The sequence below is a fragment of the Pseudorca crassidens genome, chromosome 11, assembly GCF_039906515.1.
Source record: "Pseudorca crassidens isolate mPseCra1 chromosome 11, mPseCra1.hap1, whole genome shotgun sequence".
NCBI classification, from domain to species: Eukaryota; Metazoa; Chordata; class Mammalia; order Artiodactyla; family Delphinidae; genus Pseudorca; species Pseudorca crassidens.
Genome location: NC_090306.1, coordinates 72789403 through 72810035, shown reverse-complemented (window position 1 = coordinate 72810035; position 20633 = coordinate 72789403). Strand labels below are relative to the sequence as shown.

Here is a 20633-nt window from a genome sequence, read left to right as displayed (position 1 = left end):
CATGTACCATGCTCTGTGTAAAATAACCAGAGTTGAGTTAGCTTGTGGGCCAGAGAGTTTCCTCACCATTTGCCTGCTTCATTAATTTTAATTTTGCTTAAACTTTATGTTGTGTTGTGTCTGTGCGTGTGTACTTTACAGAAGGAATCAAAATTGTCACTTAATATCGTTGTTTTTTTTTTTTTAATTTTATGCACAGTGTAGAGGAATAACAAGTTTTTCTTGACGCTCTTAAGGTCCCTGACTGGCTCTGAAAATTAAACCGACCAAAACAGACTAACAGGAGAAAAGAATTCAAGTTGACTTAACGTAAGTTTCGCATGACACAGGAGCCTTCCTAAGGAAATGAAGACCTAAAAAAATGGTTAAACCTGTGTTGTTTTATGCTAGGTTTAGTGAAGAATGGACATTCATGGAGAAGTGTGGTAGGTAGGTCAAAGGATATGAAGTAAGCGTAGTAAACTGGGAGACATTTAGCAGGGCCTGTTTGGTTGGATTCTTCTCATCCCTTTGTCTTCAGAGATAAGGACACTCCTTTCCTTCAGGTATAGGAAGGGTATCTCTCAAGTGAGGGTGTTAGGACCTGTTTCACGGGAGAGGCTTGGGTGGAAAGTCCAAGTGAACTCCCTGTTTCTCCCATTTTCTAAAACACCTTCAGCTTACCATATTCAGTATACCAAGGTGCCATATTTTGGGGTATCATGTCTTGAATCCCATCAATAGTATATTTGGTTTACATCAAATGCCTTCAGGGTGCCTAAGGTGATCAATTTTTAAGTACAGAAAATAGCCAAAACAAGGGACTTCCCTGGTGGCGCAGTGGTTAAGAATCCACCTGCCAGTGCGGGGAACGTGGGTTCAAGCCCTGGTCCGGGATGATCCCACATGCCACGGAGCAACTAAGCCCGTCCGCCACAACTACTGAGCCTGCTCTCTAGAGCCCGCGAGCCACAACTACTGAGCCCATGTGCCACAACTACTGAAGCCTGCGCGCCTAGAGCCCGTGCTCCGCAACAAGAGAAGTCACCGCAATGAGAAGCCCACGCACCACAACCAAGAGTAGCCCGCACTCGCCACAACCAGAGAAAAGCACGTGCACAGCAATGAAGACCCAACGCAGCCAAAAATAAATAAAATAAATTTTTTAAAAATTAAAAAAAAAAAAATAGCCAAAACAAACTTAAAATAGGTTTTTTTGTTTTGCGGTACGCGGGCCTCTCACTGCTGTGGCCTCTCCCATTGTGGAGCACAGGCTCTGGACGTGCAGGCTCAGTAGCCATGGCTCATGGGCCCAGCCGCTCCGCGGCATGTGGGATCTTCCCGGACCGGGACATGAACCTGTGTCCCCTGCATCGGCAGGCAGACTCTCAACCACTGCGCCACCAGGGAAGCCCAATTACTACATCTGAATCAGATTTGGTATCTTGTTTTCAGAGATAAAACTTAATGAAACATGTTGATTATTGTATTAGGCGATAGGGAGTTCCTCAGTGTGGATTCAATTCTAACTCATTTATCCAAATTATTCTTATTTTCCTTAGTTCCACATTATCCTTATTTTCCCCCACTTATTAGCTGAGGGTGGTATTGAACAAGTCCTTAATCTCTTGTGACTCAGCTTTTTAATCTGTGAAATGGATTTTACTATAGGACCTATCTGATAGGTGACAAAAATTATATGAGTTAGTATGTATAAAGCACTTAGAACAATGTCTGGCACATATTAAGCATTCAATAAATGTGAGCTATTATTATCTAATGTCTCCTTTTACACACATCCCATTGTTCTTCTCCCTAGTCGCCTTACTGTTTTTTTCCAAGTAGCTTTTCCTCAACTACCAGGCCCAGACATAATCAATCATGTTAAGTAAAAATCTGAAAGGATCTTCCTTACAGACAAGCTCCAAATCAGCATCCTGTCCCAAATGAAATCTCATGAGGCTCTTTTACCTAATCTGACTTTCTTCAAAGGGTTATGGGAATTGAGAATGAACTGAAGACACTGAGGTCAACTTCTGCGTCTTATTATTGTTTATTAAATATTACTCAACTTTGATAATTGTTGTTTTTATTCTTTAAATTTTGTAGCATATTTATACAGAATGTATCTCATGATTTCCAATAATGTTTAAGACGGTCTTGAACTTTTAAAATCTCTTTCTCTCTAAACATATCTTTTCTCCTTCCTATGTATGACACATTTCTGAACGTAAAGATCATCTTCTTTTTTGTTTTTAAATTTACTCCCTTAGTATTTATTCTTTCTTTTTTAATACATTTTATGTGTAATGTGTGATGTGTATACAAGCGTTTTTACACAGAAATGATATAATTTTTACATACTTCTTAATTTTTCAAAATGAATAGTTTTACAGTGTATGAATGTAGATCTTGTTGGATTGTTAGTAACAAACAATGCTGGATGAACAGTTTTATAAGTAAATTTTGATGCACTTTTTTTTCCTTATTAGTTATCCATTTTATACATATTAGTGTATAGATGTCAATCCCAATCTCCCAATTCATCACACACACATACACGCCACTTTCCCCCCGTGAGATCATCTTATTTTCTGTAGCATTTTACCCTCAGCATTTGTTTACATTTACTAAAACTACAGTTCTGTTAAGACATGAATGTTGAATCCAGTTATAAAAAGTTGTACCATAATTCAAAAGGACAATTTATTTGGGGGATAACTAACTTAGAATGGATTCAGTTGATTTACGTAGAACTTTTTTGTCAATTGTTTATTTAAACTTTTATCTTTACCAAATTCTGTCTTGAAATTTCCGTGTTTGGGTCATTACTTTTCTCTTAATAAAAGCCAATTATAGTACACAAAATATAAATTTTTCTCTTACATAATCATAGTGAAGCTAAGTAATTTATTACCTAAACTCACTGTAGTTGTACTGTGATAATTTTGATTATTGGGAAGAGATGCTATTAAATTTGGAAGTTTGATCTTTTAGTTCAAAAATAGCTGTGACATGTAATTTAAACCTTCACCATCCGAACTATTTGTGGCATCCTCAGGATTTTAAACTTCATAATTGGTATAGAGCTGGGTTTGTAAATTCAAATACCAGTTTATAACATTTGGTATGGAACATGATTCAGTAAACTTGCTCTTCATCATCACCCATCTTTATTCTTTAATTAATTATATGCTTTTATTCAAAGCAATGTGACTTTCTACAAGGTATTGTTAGATTTGAGCCTGCAATAAATATACTGAAATCAAATTTTTTTTATTGCTGTTTTATTGCTCCCATTCCTAATCATCATTTCTGAACCTTGCATTGTTGAGTTAGTCTATTCCAAGTGTTATTTACTGACTTTTTTTTTTTTTTTTTTCTGTGGTATGCGGGCCTCTCACTGTTGTGGCCTCTCCCGTTGCGGAGCACAGGCTCCGGAGGCGCAGGCTCAGTGGCCATAGCTCACGGGCCCAGCCCCTCCGCGGCATGTGGGATCTTCCCGGACCGGGGCATGAACCTGTGTCCCCTGCATCGGCAGGCGGACTGTCAACCACTGTGCCAGCAGGGAAGCCCTCAAATACTATTCTTAATGAAGAAGGAAGATTTACTATTTCTTAATGAAGTCTGTGAATGCAAGTTTTTTCCTGAACTAAAATTAACTCTATTTTGAATATTTGTGTTTCTATAGCATCTTAATGCAAATATTAGTATTCGTAGGACCAGCTCTGGGATTAACAGAGGGAAGTCCAGTTAGGCAGATTAATAATAATAAGCATAAAGATTGGCTATGGGGTGAAAGGAGAAAAAGTTCCATTTGCATTCCATTAAGTAGAATACCAACTTGTATTGTTTATTTTAGTCTACTTGAGATTGGAAATGTTTCCCTTATTTGTTATTTTTATTTTCATGTATTTTACTCATAGATTCTCCAGAAGATGTAAGAAGAAAAGGCTATAGATAAAGCTGTGATGAAAGTATATTTTGTTGTAAATATGGATCAGGATTCCTCAACAGCACAACTGTTGACATTTTGTCTAGATCATTCTTTGCTCTGCCCATGCTAGTGGCACCCCCAGACCCTAGTGTGAAAAAAAATGTCCCCACACATTGCCAAATGTCTCTTGGGGGGCAAAATCACCCCTAGTAGAGAACAACTGGTTTATAAGGAGAGTATTCAGTTTAAATAATAAGTAATGGTAATAATAAGTAATGGTAAATAATAAGTAATGGTAAGTAATGGTAGATATTAAGTAATGGTAATGGTAATGGTAATAAAAAGGAAACAGAGAACTGTCTTCGGGCATTGGGCCAACATTCAGATATGCCCCCAATATGCCCCCAAAGCTTCACAGGTCTTTATCCTTTAATCTGTTGGAGACTTGTGCGTCACTATTTGCAGACACAGGTGCCACCAATAGCTTGGAACTGAAAAAGTTGTAACTCTTGATTTCCAAGCATGGAATATGATTCTGCAGAGAGCCAAGCAATAAGAGCATTTCAGAATCACTCCTATATATGGCAGCTAGATTGTGTTAGTATCATACTTTCCAGGCTGGCTTAGGAAACAAAGAATTATAACATAGGTTCTAAGGAAAGATGCACTCAGAAATCCAAATATTTTCTATAAATACCTGTAGGTTGCTAGTTTTCATATACTGTGTTTTAGAAGCATATCATAATGTAATTATTCTTAATTAATTATTATTTTGATGATTCTTATTTTTTTGAAAGTAGGGGTCAATATGAAATATTTGTCCTGATAAGTTTTATACATCAAATTTCAATTAAACCTTAATGTCTGCAATACTAGGAAGAAATGTTGTCCTTTGAGTTATTCTCCTGGGCCCCAACTTCAATGCCTTTTATTCTTTCTGGACAACTGAATAAAGATAACCAAATATTATCCATTTTTATTTTTCTCTGCCTTCACACAATCTTTTTTCTGTAAATACTTATTTTGTGGGATCTTCAATTTGACATCAAAATATCCTATTTAATACTTTATCTTAAGACTTCCAGATTTAAATAGTTGATTTATTCCCTAGTGCTTTGTGCACCATACTCAGTGAAAGTTTGTTAAAGAAATATTTGATTGTATGAATGTTGCATTTGTAATTCCTAGCCAACTCATCTTAATTCTGTGTGTTTTTGTGGTACTAAAACTAATTATCACTGGAGAAATATTTTTAAGTTCCTGATTGATAATAGAGTAAATGCAAAAATTCTCACAAAAATTCTCATATATTTCACTCTATTTCAGAATAAATATGGAAAAGTGCCTGTAAGTGAGGCTGACACACGTTGTTGAAGAGCTTCATTTGGCATATAAATTTTCTTAATTGTCTGATGAAGATACTCTAAAAAGGCAAAAACTGAATACTGAAATAGTCGTAGAAGAATAATCAGATAAATATATAAATATATGTATATATTTATTTTCAGAGTAATATGCTTCATTAACACACTCAGTCAGAATCAGAGAGCTATAAATCAGAAAAAGATTAAAAGCATTCTCATCTCATCTGTGATCCAAAGATTAATGATCTTTTTAAACATCTCTTATTAGCTAAACAGTTGTGTTATATGGGAAGTGTACTTGCAAAAATATTGACTAGTCAAAGCAGGTGAAGAAATATTGTGGGATAGGTTGGAAAATATTTATAAAATAATATTGTTAACTACTGTGGCAAGCTCAGTAAAGTTACTGAATAACAATACTAAAAACACTATACCCTTCTCTGCATTAAGTAGTAATAACAGTAATTTTACCATTAGAGTTAATAACCTATATTTAGCCAGTACATTTTTCACAATTTTTAAAGCAGTCTTTTCCTTTCACTTATCTGATATTTGAAGGAATCTTGTGAGAAATGTGAGTCATATATATATACTGCAGTATTACAGTGAAGGGGTACAGGGAGTAGGAAAAAAATAATTTATCAGAATTCAAAATGAATTAGTGATAGTTAAGATGAAATCATATTTTAAAATATCGAGGATTGTTCCCACCATATCTATTTTGCAAATCTTCACAAATAAATCTTGTTAATGTTTCAGAGGGAAAAAAAAGAATTTAAAGCATTAGATAAAAATGGATACTGTAGCATTATGAATGTTTTTTATTTTCTTCTGTATATGTAAATAATTTTCAAACATATTTTGTGATTATAAACTATTTTAAAATAAATTAAACAGCGCATGCTAAGCAACAAGACAATTCTTCCATGAGAATCTTAGGATATATTAATATTATCAAATTTAATGAAGTGTTTAAATACATACACAATTTTTAAAAGTATGTGCATGAGAAATGTCATAATGTATACTACATAATCATAGATGTAGTATAACATATATTTAGAATGTGTAGTAAAACCTGTTGAACAGTGTTTCAAATTACTTTTAATTCAGTTTCCAATGACTAAAGCGTAGTTAAAGATGATTGGGTACAACAGTTATGTGTTGGTGGGAGTCACAGTTTAGATATCAAGAGCATTTTCTCTTTTCTTAGGAACCATTCTTGAAATAAACAAACTAGTTCAAATCAAGACAAAACACAGCCATAATCTTATTCAATTGTTTATACTATTTCATGGTAAAATTTCTTAAGCTTTATTGGTTTTTGTGTGTTTTGATCATAAGCAAAATTTGAGGCACCCTACGTAACATTATGCAAGGCATTTTAAAACATTTTATGTCTCCTTTGTTTCTGCCTCCCTGAAGTGGATGTTAAAGAAAATATCCTTGCTATATGAAACCATGACCTGATTAAATTCTGGCTTATCAACTTTCATATCTACTTTCGAATTGTATACATGAACATTTAGCAAATTAACCTAAAAATTTAAACTGGTGTGAATTAAATGTCAGTGTGGTAGTTACTTTATTTTGATTAACGTAGTATTTTTAGGTAAATGCCTTTACCCTATAATGTAACATAGAAGTTATAAATTTTGAATCCTCTAATCCAAGCAGTTCCCAATTTGTAGCCAGTTGCACTGTAAATAACCTATACTTGTGAACAGCTATCATATTCCTATATAGCCTCCTATCTCAATGTCCACCTGCTGTTACTTTCTCCAATAGTATCTAGAGAGAACCACTCCTGTAACCTCCATCCATGTTAACCTTACATCTGCTGAGAATCTCTTTGTCTCTACTCCTTTAATATTACAGAATCAGATACATGGGACTCTCTCAATACTTGCCTTTATACTGGGTGTTCAAAAAGAAAAGAATGATAGAGTTGAAGGAACCAAATTTATACTTTACCTAAAAGCATTCAAAACGGGGATTTCATTGATTATATAAGGTGGAATTTTAATTTTATAGGAAAAATGCACTGAGTTTCAAGTAATTAAAAAAAATCACGTTTGAAATGTAATCAGTTCACAAATTGGGAAATATTTGTGAGTGGGTAGTCATAATGGCTATTGTAATTTATTTTCAGGGATTAGTTGTAGGTTAACATCTAAAGCCAGAGTTGGAAGGAACATTTCTACTTTCTAGTTTTGTGACTTTAGGTAAGTTACTTACCCTGTCTTTATCTCAGTTGCCTTATCTGTAAAATGGGGATGATATTAGTAACTACCATGTACATAAGTAAAATCAAGAATGCTGCAAGCCAAGAAATTTCTAAAATAAAAGTAACTTTGTTGGATTGGAAATAGTAATTATCAACAAACATATTCCAATATACAGAAAAAAAATTTAATTTGCACCATTAAGTAACATTGAGTGAGCAAAGGTAAAATATGAAAAGAAAAAAAAATATTAATCAGATCAACAATGAAGTTATTTATAAATGGAACTAAAACACGGATAAAAATAGAAAATAGAAGTAAATTATTGGAATATGCGATTATATGAATTAAAGCTTTATGATTTTTCAGTCTTTATGTGGTTATAGTATGTTCTCCGGGAAGTTTAAGATCCAGTAAAAATCTTTATCCCTTCCTTCCAATAAACATACACAGAAGCAAAGCAGAGCAAAACAAAACAAACACTAAGTCATGCAATGGATGTGTTTATTTTTATTTTGTTGCATTAGAATTGGAGGTTATATGTCTCAACTGCTAAATTTGAATCATTAGGTAAGAAGTTTGTTACATTATATTACATAACAAACCAAATTATCTAGTGTTAAGTTTGTATTTTTAACCTTTGTTATATATGTGTTTGGGGATCTCATTACTTATACTAGATAGTAAACTTTCAAAGGTTGGGAAGGGAGCATTTTATTTAGTCCCAGCTCTAGAATTAAATTCCTTACTTATATCAGATGACTAGGTTTACATGGATCTGGGACCAAATGAAAACAATTATTTTGAAAAAGTAGTGATTCTATAAGATTCCTAAATTGGTTTATTTTTAATATTTATTTTGCATCTTTTATATATTTCTAATTTTTTTAATGAAATAATACCAGGGGTCATCAGCCTAACATTTGGGAACTGTTGATGTAATAAGAAACTTAGCACTAGAACTGACACGTAAGTGTTTCCTTCCCAACCCAAGCAGTGTTTCCCACAATTAGCCAGGGATACTGTCTAATAAATCATACAAGTCTTTCTATGATCCACATTTCCATGACAGTGTCAAACACAGAGGAGGTGCTCGGCAAATATTTGTCAAATGAATGAATGAACAGAAACTCAATTGGAGCCACACTATAAAATAAACACAGTTTTCAAAATCCTAAGCCTGCTACAAAGTAGAATTAAACATGAAGTTTATACTAGGTATGGAAGATTTATTGCCTACATTCAATAAAGAATGGTCATTACTTTTAAACATACTCAGTCAAGTGGCAGAAGTTTTTGAAAATTATCTGGTTTGAATGATGGTTGTAAAAATTCCTCAAAATATTTAGAAAATAACTGACTCAAGAAAATACAAGGACGTTTAGAGTAGACTTTTTAAAAAAAGGGGTTTGGAACCAGTTGGACTGTGAGGCTATCAATAAAGGCACTAATTTTCTCATATGTCATATGGAAATAATAATATCTTTCTTGATTGTGCATAATGACTGTCAGTGTTACATAATCCACATGAGCTGAAAACTAGCAGATCTCTAGTGGAAGCTGTCATATATAAGAACTTGCTCCTTCCAAAACAAGAGAATCCCAATTAGAGCGGGGATCCTGGAAGTACTGGGGAATTGTCATGTATGTCCTTATTATTATTCTAGTATACATAAGGACTCCCTGATCCCTGCTTCCCAGTCTTCACAGCTGCAGTGTAGAGCTGAAGCCTTTATAACTCATGTGTCATCCTTAGCTACAGACCCAGAACTGATGTTTCCCGAGCCAGAAAGTGGAACAGGACGTAGGAATTCCTCTAAGGAGATAGCAGTAGGGCTTTTATATACATGAGAGTTTTGTCAGCTAAGGGAGGCATCCAGGCCAGTCAAAATCCTTTATTACTGCATCGAAGCAGGAACAAGATTAATAAGAAAAAGGCACAGAAGGTAACACATTTCCACATACTTTTCTCCATGGCCGACCATTGGGAAAAGTCCTTCCTTGACCAGTTGGGTGCTCTAATGAGGTGCTATGGTTCCATTGCTATCAAAAGCGAATTTATGTTATAAAGTTCCTCTTTTAGAAGTAGTTAATGATTTTTTTCCAATTTAATCCACACGTCTAAACCATCGAACTTGTAAACTTGTTTTTATAGTGTATCTGTTAGAAGTATACTCTGGAGCCAGCTTTCTTCCTTGGGTTGAATCTTCACTTGCGTCACTGCTAACTGTGTGAATTTATGTTCCTATTCAAACGTCACCTTCTTAGAGAAGTCTCTCCTAAGCTCTTTAAATAAACTAGACCTCTCCTTAAGTAATTCTCTATCCCTTCATTCAGTTTAACTTTCTTCCTAGCATTTGCCACTATCTGATATTATATTAATTACACATTTATGTCTGTGTCCTTGTCTCCCTTGCTTATTGCTGTATGTTTAGCATCTTCTGATATGTCTGGCACATGGCTGGCATACAATAAATACTCGTAGAATTAAATAATCACTAATTTCAGTAATGGACTATTTTCAACTCTATGACTTTAATAACATCCTACTTATGCTTCCATGGTTATTCCCCAGTCCTAAGGCTCCAGCAAAACAGTCTTATTCTACTTCTCATTAATCTCCACTTTGATTCTTGTCTTAACTCTGCCAGTTCTAACTGTAGTTATATTGTGGCTGACTTCTAAAGATAAAATAGCCTCCGTTGTCTTTGATGACAATTTGCTCTTTCCAGAGCCCACTAGGAATTAAAAAGGAAATTAAGATATCTTTCATGGTCTTAACTTTTTATTTCTTGCCATAAAACTTCTGATTCTTATGTAGTCTCAACCTCAAAATGCATCTCTCATTAATGGTAAAATCTAGAAAGGGTATTAAAGTTAAATCATCTTTCTGAGTTTACACAGGTGATGACAGCAATATAATGTACTTTGTTTTTCTTTCAGATCTCCAACTAAAGAAATGGATTCAGAAGAGAAAGAAATTGTGGTTTGGGTTTGCCAAGAAGAGAAGATTGTCTGTGGGCTAACCAAACGCACCACCTCTGCTGACATCATCCAGGCTTTGCTTGAGGAACACGAGACTACGTTTGGAGACAAACGATTTCTTCTGGGGAAGCCCAGTGATTACTGCATCATAGAAAAGTGGAGAGGCTCTGAACGGGTTCTTCCCCCACTAACAAGAATCCTGAAGCTTTGGAAAGCATGGGGAGATGAGCAGCCTAATATGCAGTTTGTTTTGGTTAAAGCAGATGCTTTTCTTCCAGTTCCCTTGTGGCGGACAGCTGAAGCCAAATTAATGCAAAACACAGAAAAACTGTGGGAGCTCAGCCCAGCAAATTACATGAAGACGTTACCACCAGATAAGCAAAAGAGAATAGTCAGAAAAACTTTCCGGAAACTGGCTAAAATTAAGCAGGACACAGTTTCCCAAGAGCGAGATAGTATGGAGACATTAGTTCATCTGATTATTTCCCAGGATCATACTATTCATCAACAAGTCAAGAGAATGAAAGAGCTGGATCTGGAAATTGAAAAGTGTGAAGCTAAATTCCACCTCAACCGGGTAGAAAATGATGGAGAAAATTATGTCCAGGATGCATATTTGATGCCCAGTTTCGGTGAAGTTGAGCAAAAACTAGGCTTGGAGTATGATGAAAACCAGATTCTGGAGGACCTGAGAGAAAGTGATGGAATTGTACAGCTGGAGGAACGACTAACATATTATAGAAAGCTCATTGATAAGCTCTCTGCCGAAATAGAACAAGAGGTAAAAAGTATTTGCACAGAGATAAATGAAGATGCGGAAGGGGCAGCTGCAAGTGAACTTGAAGGCTCTAATTTAGAAAGTGTTAAGTGTGATTTGGAGAAAAGCATGAAAGCTGGTTTGAAAATCCACTCTTACTTGAGTGGCATCCAGAAAGAGATTAAATACAGTGACTCATTGCTTCAGATGAAAGCTAAAGAATATGAGCTCCTGGCCAAGGAGTTCAATTCCCTTCATATTAGCAACAAAGATGAATGCCAGCTACAGGAAAACAGAGGAAAGGAATCTGAGGTCCCTACCAGCAGTGGGGAGGTTCCTCCTTTTACTCAAAGAGTATTTAACATGTATTCAAATGACACAGACTCGGACACTGGTATCAGCTCTAACCACAGTCAGGACTCAGAAACAACGGTAGGAGATATGGTGCTGTTGTCAACATAATTTGAATGGCTTCTTTCTGACCTACTTCAATGTTGTTCGCATTTGTTTAATTTAGTAGGAAACGTTAACTATTCCATTCTGCAAAAAAATGTAAATCACGTTAAAGTGTTCGGTAGTTAATAAAAACTAGAGAATTTTGTAAGTTTGTTTTTGATTTAAGAGTTCCAATGTGACCTAATTATTGCAAGTTCAAACAATGAACTCTTTATTAAGAATGCAGCACAAATAGCTTGCAGGTATATAACAGAGAAATAATTTGATGGGAATTATCATCTCATAGCTTCTGTGAGAAATGATTTATTCAAACTGCAAACTAATTCTTGATATTAGTCAATATATTGAAACTATACACGTGAACAAGTAAAATTAAAATGTACTGTTATATATTTTTCAACAATGTATCACTGGAATTTTATAATCTGTAAAGTACATGACAGCTACTATATTGTAACTGTATTAATTCAAATTCTGATTCTTTTCATTGATATTTAGAATGTGTATCATCTCTGTTACTTCCTGAACCCCTCTACCTGTTAGGCCTAGATGACAGGAAGTGGGAAGGGTTGCTATTGGGACATGTACAAATACCAGCAGTGGATCAGAGAGGAGTATAGAAGCCTAAAATTATTAAGGGATATATATGTGCTTTCTCTCTCTGATATGCAAAACTTTGGTCAGACCAATGGTCTGTGCAGTTTCATTCCTTGAATGAGATATGGCGTGGGTTACAGAGAAAATCACAGGGTCCTAGTCCTGTTAGATTATACCTTATGTACAAAGGTTGAAGGGATACAACTTGGGGTCCTTCGTGTGGGTAAAATAGAGTTCTATGTGCCGTAAGTATTAATATTAGCACTTTGTCTCTGAACATATAGATAGGACCTAATAGGGACAAAAATCTTTTATTCTGCTACACTATAATTCAGATTATCTTTGTAGTACTTCATCTAAGGTGCAAACTGAAAAAAAAAAGTGCTAGCTCTACTCTCTACCCCACCCTCAAGCGTGAGAGTAAATATTCAACAAATTGAATAGATTATTTAGATCCTATCTTGACTGACAGTCATTACAGTGCCAGAAGAGGCTTGGTTTTGCTTCATTTTTAGTTAGGAAGTTCCTTTCTCTTTCTCTCTCTTCTCTCCTGCTTCTTTCCCTTCTTTATTTCTTGCTATTGAACATATATCATATTGAAAACAGTTTGTTTTATTGTACTGTTCAATGAATACAGCTGCAGTTTATTTTTTCTCTAGCTAACACCTTTCCCATATGTCAGTGCACATGTAAGTAGAAATATTATTTTACTTAGTTTTAATATGTGGATATTGGTTAAGATTCCCAGTATTTCTCATTTCTTCCCTTTTATCCTTATGTTTACTGTAGTGTATGTTTTAACTCAGTTTCCTAATCTATTTTAAAATTTCTCCATCCCCCAGATTTCACCTATTTTGGGGAAGATATTTAGAACTTTCTTAATATATCACTTTTGGAGAACATCTAATGTTATTATTTTTCATGCCAAGATATTGCTGAAGGCCTCATTTGAAGTTGGATGGTAAGAAAAGTAGGAATTTCCATTCTAGGGAAACTGAGGTGATAAACAGTAAGTAATAACACTAACATGGGTTTAATTTAAAAGAAATAAGAAGGGAATTGAATAGTCATCTGAGAAATGGAAGTTTATTTGCCTAATATCCCATTAAATCATTCAGCACTATGGTAAGCTATTGAGATATTTATTGTTCACTACTGGGGATTAAACTCAGAAGATCATCATCAAAGATAAACCAATCGTAATGTTTTTCTAAAGTGAAAGTCATCTCTTTGTATTACTCTTTAGTGAGAAAATAATGAAAAGAACATTGTTATCCGCTATATAATTTGATTAATTATCTGAATTCAAAAGAGGTTCTGATAAGAAACAGGACTAGACAGATAATTTCATTTTAGAAACTGCATTAATGTCTGCCTTTATACAGTTAAGCACAGGGATGCATTCTAGGGGCCAATTCTATATTTTTAGAGTAGATAACGTTAAAAACTCTTGTCAGAAAGCAAGACCATCAAGTTTTAAATTCATATTAGAATTTCTATTTGTTCTTTAGTTATATACAAATGTATTTGTGCTTTTGATTCATTACAATATTAAATCATCAGTTACCATGGTGAATCTCTAATTTAGAGTAATAATACAAATAAAAATACTAAAATACGATGCACTCATCTCTGGATACTGAGCTATTCTTTATCAAATTAAGTGAGAATTTATATTATGAATTTATAACTTGATAGAAACCTTCATGTTTTAATTAGTTATAGAGGCTTTAAAATAAAATGTTTATAAATTCTTGAGTAACCTGACAGGTTAACTATGAAATTGCTATATGCAGCTAGAAGTAGCAAACCAAAGCTGACTAATCTTTCCCGTAACAAGACAGATTTTCATTGACTGTGCCTTGTTCATCCTCCCACTTGCAATGTCTTTTTCCTCCATCTGCTATACACTGAAATCCCACCCATTTCAGGTTTTTAACGTTATCTCTTCTATAAAGCATATATTGTTCCATTCAACCTGTTGTAAATCTCTGAACCCACAAAGATTTTAGTGTATTTTTCATAGAGGAACATTTATATTCTAGCTTAGCTTATGTTTATTTATGTACTTATCTAACTTCCCTCCCCCAATGTATTCTTGATTATATTACTTTGTCTTCCATCTTGTTGACCTTATTCCCTACAACAACCTCTTTGCCCCTACTCAGTTTTGGAATTGAATTGCTAAATTTTAGAAGATTGTAACCTGTTAAAAAAGTTATTTCCATACATGGTAAATGATGCTTGTGCATTTTATACAGAAATATGCATTTTAGAAGACAAAATATTAACAGTAATTCTACTTATATATTCTTTGGGGAAAGCACTAAATCTTAGGGTTATTATGAAAAAATTTTAAAGTAGTGTCAATTTTCTCTTTTACTTTTAATTCACAGAGTTACTGATTTAAAACAATGGAAATATTGTCTTTTTTTAAAGCCCCTCAATGGTTAAATTATGGTATTTTCCTCTGCATCCCTTGCATGTAAGAAAAATTATATTTTATAGAACTAGATTTTAAGTGGTAGACACACAAAATAACTTCAAAGTCTCTTTTAAAAATATCTATTTTATTTTCTTTTTAATTAAAAACATAAATGGCCTCTCATTAGCGTGCAGAAGCTATTCTAATCCATTGAAATTTTATTTTTATATTTATTTAAACATCTATTGTACATGACAAAATATATTTCTGTGGCTGCATTTCATAATTTTTCTAAGTAGCATTATTGTTTGATTTAAAATATTTTTCTAGTGACAAAGGAATACCTTTTAACATAGATTTCTTTTAAATATTAGGCTATTTCATTTCATACTACCTGATTGGTTTAATAACCTGATATGACAAATATAGAGTACAAATAATTTCTTCAAGTGTAACTGATCCAGAATAATAAAAGGAATGGTTGTATTCTTTCATGAGATATTGTTTGTTTTTCTGGGTGTGTTACTTGGCTATATTAAAAATAAATTTTGTATCAGTTGAAATTATATAATTGCTGAGCTAACTCACACAAGTTAAGATCAGATATTGTTTCATGACAATATATATAGCAAAAAAGATCTAACAAAACTTTTTGTTAGGTTTCATACATATTTGTTTCAATTTGTCATGAAAGTATGTCCTCACTTTTACACTGGATAGCTGGTTTTATGGCCTGGTATGTTGCTTTCTAGAATGAAATCCATTTTAATGTAAAAATACTCAAGTGTAAATCTTACTTGCTATTATTCAGTTTGTCACTACCCTTATTTCTCAGAATAGGCCTTTAATTTTGACTGTCTTTGATAACTAAATCATTTGAAAATTAAGGAAACTCATTTGCTCCTTCTATAAATGACCATGAAATTACTCTATTAAAAGACTGTATATAATGTTCAGTAATGACACACAGAAATAAGTTAACACTATTTTCTTAGCCAGTGTATCTCAATAGTGGGAGAAAACATACAATAGTCATTTTGTTAATCTAGCATTAATTTGTGTTTTCAACAACTGCTGGAATTGAGAATCACAATTTGTAGGTTTCATAATTAATAGTTCCATATCAGGAAGTGAAAAACTAAATGATTACCTTCATATTTAAAAAAAAGCTACTTAAATATTATATTTTTCCTAAATAGAAATATCAGACACCTTTTTACAAAAGACTACTAAGTCTTTCCTTACATTTCATATGTATATATAATGCATGTGTAATACCATTGAATTTATTTTCAAGTAAAATAGACACATGATATTCAAATTATTATTACTATAACTCAAACTACTCAAAAAATGTGCACCATGAAAAGTCAGTCTCCCTTCTGTCCCATGGCCTAATTACCCAGATATCCTCCTCAGAAATATCACTGTTATTTATTGTTCTAGAGATAATCTATGCATATACAGATCTATACATATATATTCCTACATTATTCATGTAGCGATTCCTTATTCTGTTTGATGGCAGCAGGGAATTTCACTATATCAATTATCATAATTTTATTTCACCAGTCCTCTTTTGATGGGCATTTCTGTGTCTCCCAATCATTTACTATTACAGTCATTTACTATTATCCCATCAATGCATTTCTGTGAGGCTAGATTACTAAATGTAGAAATGTGTCAAAGAGTGACAAATGGATGTTTTTAAATTTAACAAACATTGCTGGTTATTCTTTATGGAAATTAACTCTTTAAGAACTGAGTTGGAAATGTACTCCTCCCTCCCACGGTGTGTGTTTGTCTTTTTTATTTTATTTGAATGCAAAAATGTTTTTTAATTTTTTGAATTTGAATTTATGGATTTTTCTCACTAATAACACATGAGGGTTTTTTTCTTGTTTTTGGTTATTCTTAAAAAGGCCTTTCCATTGCGTGATAAGTAATTTTAAAAATAAGTTTCTATCATGTCTTTTTTATACTATGTTTTATGTTTTACTTTTAAACATTTGAACTATCTGAAATTCAGTTTGTTACAATGTTCAGAAGGAGAAAGAGTTTTTTTTGATAGTTACCAGTTATCCCACATCACTTACCAAATAAATTTGTCCCACCTTTCTTTGGTGAACCAATCTCTGGTATGTATTTGGGGTCTATTTCTGGACTTCCTATACCATTCCATTGACTTGGCTGTGTATTTTATTAGAATTTGTGCTATTACCATGTACGGGCCCCACCACTCAGATTACTGAAGAACTTCTCACTTTGGAAGTAGAATACAGTTGACTCTTGACCAACACTGGTTTGAACTGCACAGGTCCACTATACTTACACGCAGATTTTTTTCATTAAATATGTACTGCAGTACTACATGGTCCACGGTTGGTTGAATCAGAGGATATGGAACTGTGGATAGCAGAGAGCAGACTGTGAAGTTATACACAGATTTTTCAGCTTTTGGGGGTCCGTGCTCCTGACCCACGTGTTGTTCAAGGGTCAACTGTAAATGAAATGGCCTGCTAGTCACCTAGATTTACTTAAGGCAATTGCGATAACTAACATTGGAAAGTAACTTGCGAATATTGGTATCTATCAACAACTCTCAATTATTCACAGCTTTCAGTCAGTACTCCTATTGTTCATAATAAATGGCAAGAAAGTATTCCAAAAGTTATGAAAACACATATGCATTTAGGTTTTATAGTTTTATGAATAATAGCAATTTAAAAGTCCAATAATAGACAAATTATTAGATAAATTCTGAGGTATTATTTGTATGAGAAATTTATAAATATTAATTCTGATGTTTATAAGACCATACAACAGTGAAATTCTAGTTTAAAAGAAAGGAATTAAAAATGTATATAGACCAACCCTGTTTTAAAAAAACCCATGCATACCAGAAAGCAAATCATATAAAAATGGAGATGCATAATTTTTGCTGGGTTTTTATATTAAAGTGATAATTTGGGGCACAATATTCTTCATATGTATATATGTATATATAATACATATATTATATATATATATATAATCTTTATAATTTAAACACATTAAAAATGTTTTTTGTATAAAATAGAATACCCCTCTGACTCTCTCATTTCTTTGCTGAGGCTTTCCAGAGACCTTCATGAACACCAAACAGCTAGAGAGTGATGAGTAATGACAAGGTCAACCAACTGGGAACAGAAAGCCTGAGTGCTGTAAGCAAACCATTTGAATCCCAGGATGTCAGATACCTACCTATAAAATAATTTAAAAAATATATATTCCAAAGTTTGTGAAAAAACATATGCAAAGTTTTGTGAAAACACACACAAACTATGATATTTATCACAGTTTTAGGGCTAATAACAAATTAAAAGCTTTAAGAAAAAGAAAAGTTAAAAAATAAATTAGATAATCCTTAAGGTTTTTTTTTAAGCTAGGTTAAATTATGTAAGGTAATGTATTCAATGGATTTGGTACATGCACAACACGTTAGATATACATTTATTGTTCTTGGCTCTATTCTCTTTTTTATCTCTGGCAGAGTCTACACAAGGTTAAATTAAAGTAGCCCACTAACTGACAAAAGAGGAGTTAAAACTCAAAACTCTGCCTCTCCCAACATTTTCACTCTTATCATTTCTTTCCAAATTAGTTAGGGCAGGGCTGTAGGGCTGTTAGTACCAGTCCTGATAGACAAAAAAGTCATGGTTACATTAGCTAAACAATATATAGCCAGGAAAAAAGAACATCATTTGTGTTTCCAGAACAGAAAAACTATGCTGGAAATAGAGATGGAGAGGAAAAGAGCCTGTATTATTTATTTTTATATTGCTCTAGTGTCTAATAGAGATTAGCACCTAGTAGTCACCAAAAAAAAGTGTTAGTAAAATCAGATTCATAACTCAAAGGGCTAGCACAGTTCCTTGAACATAAAAGTTGTTCTGTAAATGTTAACTATTATTGTAAGTAATGAAAAAAAGTGAAACTTCTATCCTTGAGTAAAATACGCTTACATACTATATTCAAAATGAACACTACCTCTTTCTCTTTCTATAAATTAATTATTTCCATTTTATAATTTAAGTATCTTGGAAAGATTATATCATAACTGTCTATCACTCAGCACAAATACACCGGCACTTATACAGATGCATATTCAAGGTAAGGTTTTTCCATTCTGAATCCTATTTTTAAAGTTTATTTTTCACTCTAAGTAGCATTCGTCATACTCCACACAAGACAGTGGAAAAAGTTTTATACCATTTCAGAACTGAAACTAAGATTTGAAAAGCTTCTTAGCATTACGTTTTATGTATACGACTTTCATGAATCACTCCTCTAGTAAGTGCAGCTATTTGACACAGTGATTACCAATAATTTTTCTGCTTTTCAAGTATTGACAGAAAAGATAAATTACCTTAAGGGGAAAGAGCTCAAAGATGGACAGGAAGGCTATATATCCCCTTTTCAGCATTCACTCACACCACTCACTCCTGAGGTCATCTTCCAAAGGATTATAACATGACAAATGTCAAATATTGAGAGGAACAGCAATTTCCCAGGATGAAGGGTGGTAATGCTAACCGGGATTTATAATTCAAAAGTAGGTCAAACTAGGGAGGAACATGCCCTGGGTTGGAAATTTAACTTTTTTGGCCATTCTGAGCCATGAAGCTTTCTGCAGTAATTCCCAAAACTGTCTCCACAACAGAATCACAAAGAGTTCTTGTTAAAAATAGAGATTCCTAAACTTCACCCTGGAGAATTTGACTGAGGAGGTCTAGATGGCAACTTTTGTGCTTTAAAATAGCTACCTGAATGTTTCCAAAGCAATGACATTCAATTGCAGTTTATTAATTCTAACAGAGCTGGTGAGTAACTGAAGGCTTTACCAAGCAAAAATGAAAGGATGTGAAGTGCAAGAATTCTCAAAATGACCAAGAGAGGTCATTGGCTTGGGAAAGACAGAAACAGTTCTAGGGTCAGAAGTCAAAGGAAATCTGGAAACAGACACTTGTTAAAAGTGAGCTCCAGAGATGGCAGGTAACCAAGGACAGAAGCCTTATTGTCTCATTTTTTAAATAGTGCTTATTCTGAGGCAAAAATGATAGAAGAAATTAGACTATTGTGTGGACTACTGTTGCCATATAAGTACTGCAGATATTTTTGATGTGTCTTATACTTTTTTCCTCAAACAGGCCAGTAAGTAGGCTTGCATATTAAGAATAATAAACTATCCAAAAGTTTTGTGTTTTACGGGCTTAAATTAAATATGATTTCGTCTACAAAATAGCTAAGACACTTTTTATTCAAGAAGCCAGATCTATTCAGTTCAATTTGGATTCCAGCCTTTTTTCCTACATGATTTTAGTCAAATTATTCAAGCATTTCATGCCTGAATTTCCTCAACTAGAAAACTGAGATAATAGTATCTGACTTTTTGTAATAATTTAAGGATAAGTGATGTAGCATGAAAAATACCTAGCATGCATTGTAAAGTCACCATACTCCAATAAAAATTAATTAAAAAAAATACCTAGCATGGCACTTGGCATAAGTAGGCTTTTATTATTATAGCAAGTATTATTATAACATATATTCTTGATCTTATTACTTTTTAATATGCTAAGGATAATAAAAGAAGTATGCATCATTTTATTTGTCAAAAAATTTAAATGCCCACCAGGTTGAAGAGTAGGTTATGCTGTAGTTTTTGCTGTGAGTTTTTGGGGATTATTTACAGTGTCTATCTATTCATCCCATTGCCATTTCAGCTATGTATTTATTTATACAGTTTGTGCTACATCATAAAAATTCACTTTACATACTTGACTACAATCCAGCATGAAAATTAAAAATTTGTGTGTGGAAGAAAAAGGACAGAAATAGAGCAATGAAATGAAATATAATTACTACA

General features: G+C 33.4%; 2 protein-coding genes across 5 annotated transcripts in view; one reads left to right on the top strand and one right to left on the bottom strand.

Annotated features, from left to right (window-relative positions):
• The window catches only part of RASSF9 (Ras association domain family member 9), a 30729-nt gene extending 15492 nt beyond the window's left edge, over positions 1-15237 (top strand). Inside the window, exons 3-5 of one of the 3 annotated variants that reach the window (XM_067697484.1) lie at positions 237-309; positions 10449-11679; positions 13143-15235. In XM_067697484.1, coding sequence (XP_067553585.1) covers positions 10465-11679; positions 13143-13265 — 1338 coding nt within the window. In that variant the 5' untranslated portion in view covers positions 237-309; positions 10449-10464 and the 3' untranslated portion in view covers positions 13266-15235. Of the gene's footprint in view, positions 1-236; positions 310-10448 lie in introns of all 3 variants that reach the window. The other 2 variants (XM_067697483.1, XM_067697485.1) reach the window with 2 other exon arrangements.
• Positions 1-19269, bottom strand: part of NTS (neurotensin) — a 71168-nt gene extending 51899 nt beyond the window's left edge. For both annotated transcript variants that reach the window (XM_067698737.1, XM_067698738.1), the window contains exon 1: positions 19134-19269. The gene's annotated coding sequence lies outside the window, so the exon portion shown is untranslated. The remainder of the gene's footprint in view (positions 1-19133) is intronic.
• Positions 19270-20633: the final 1364 nt, after the last annotated feature.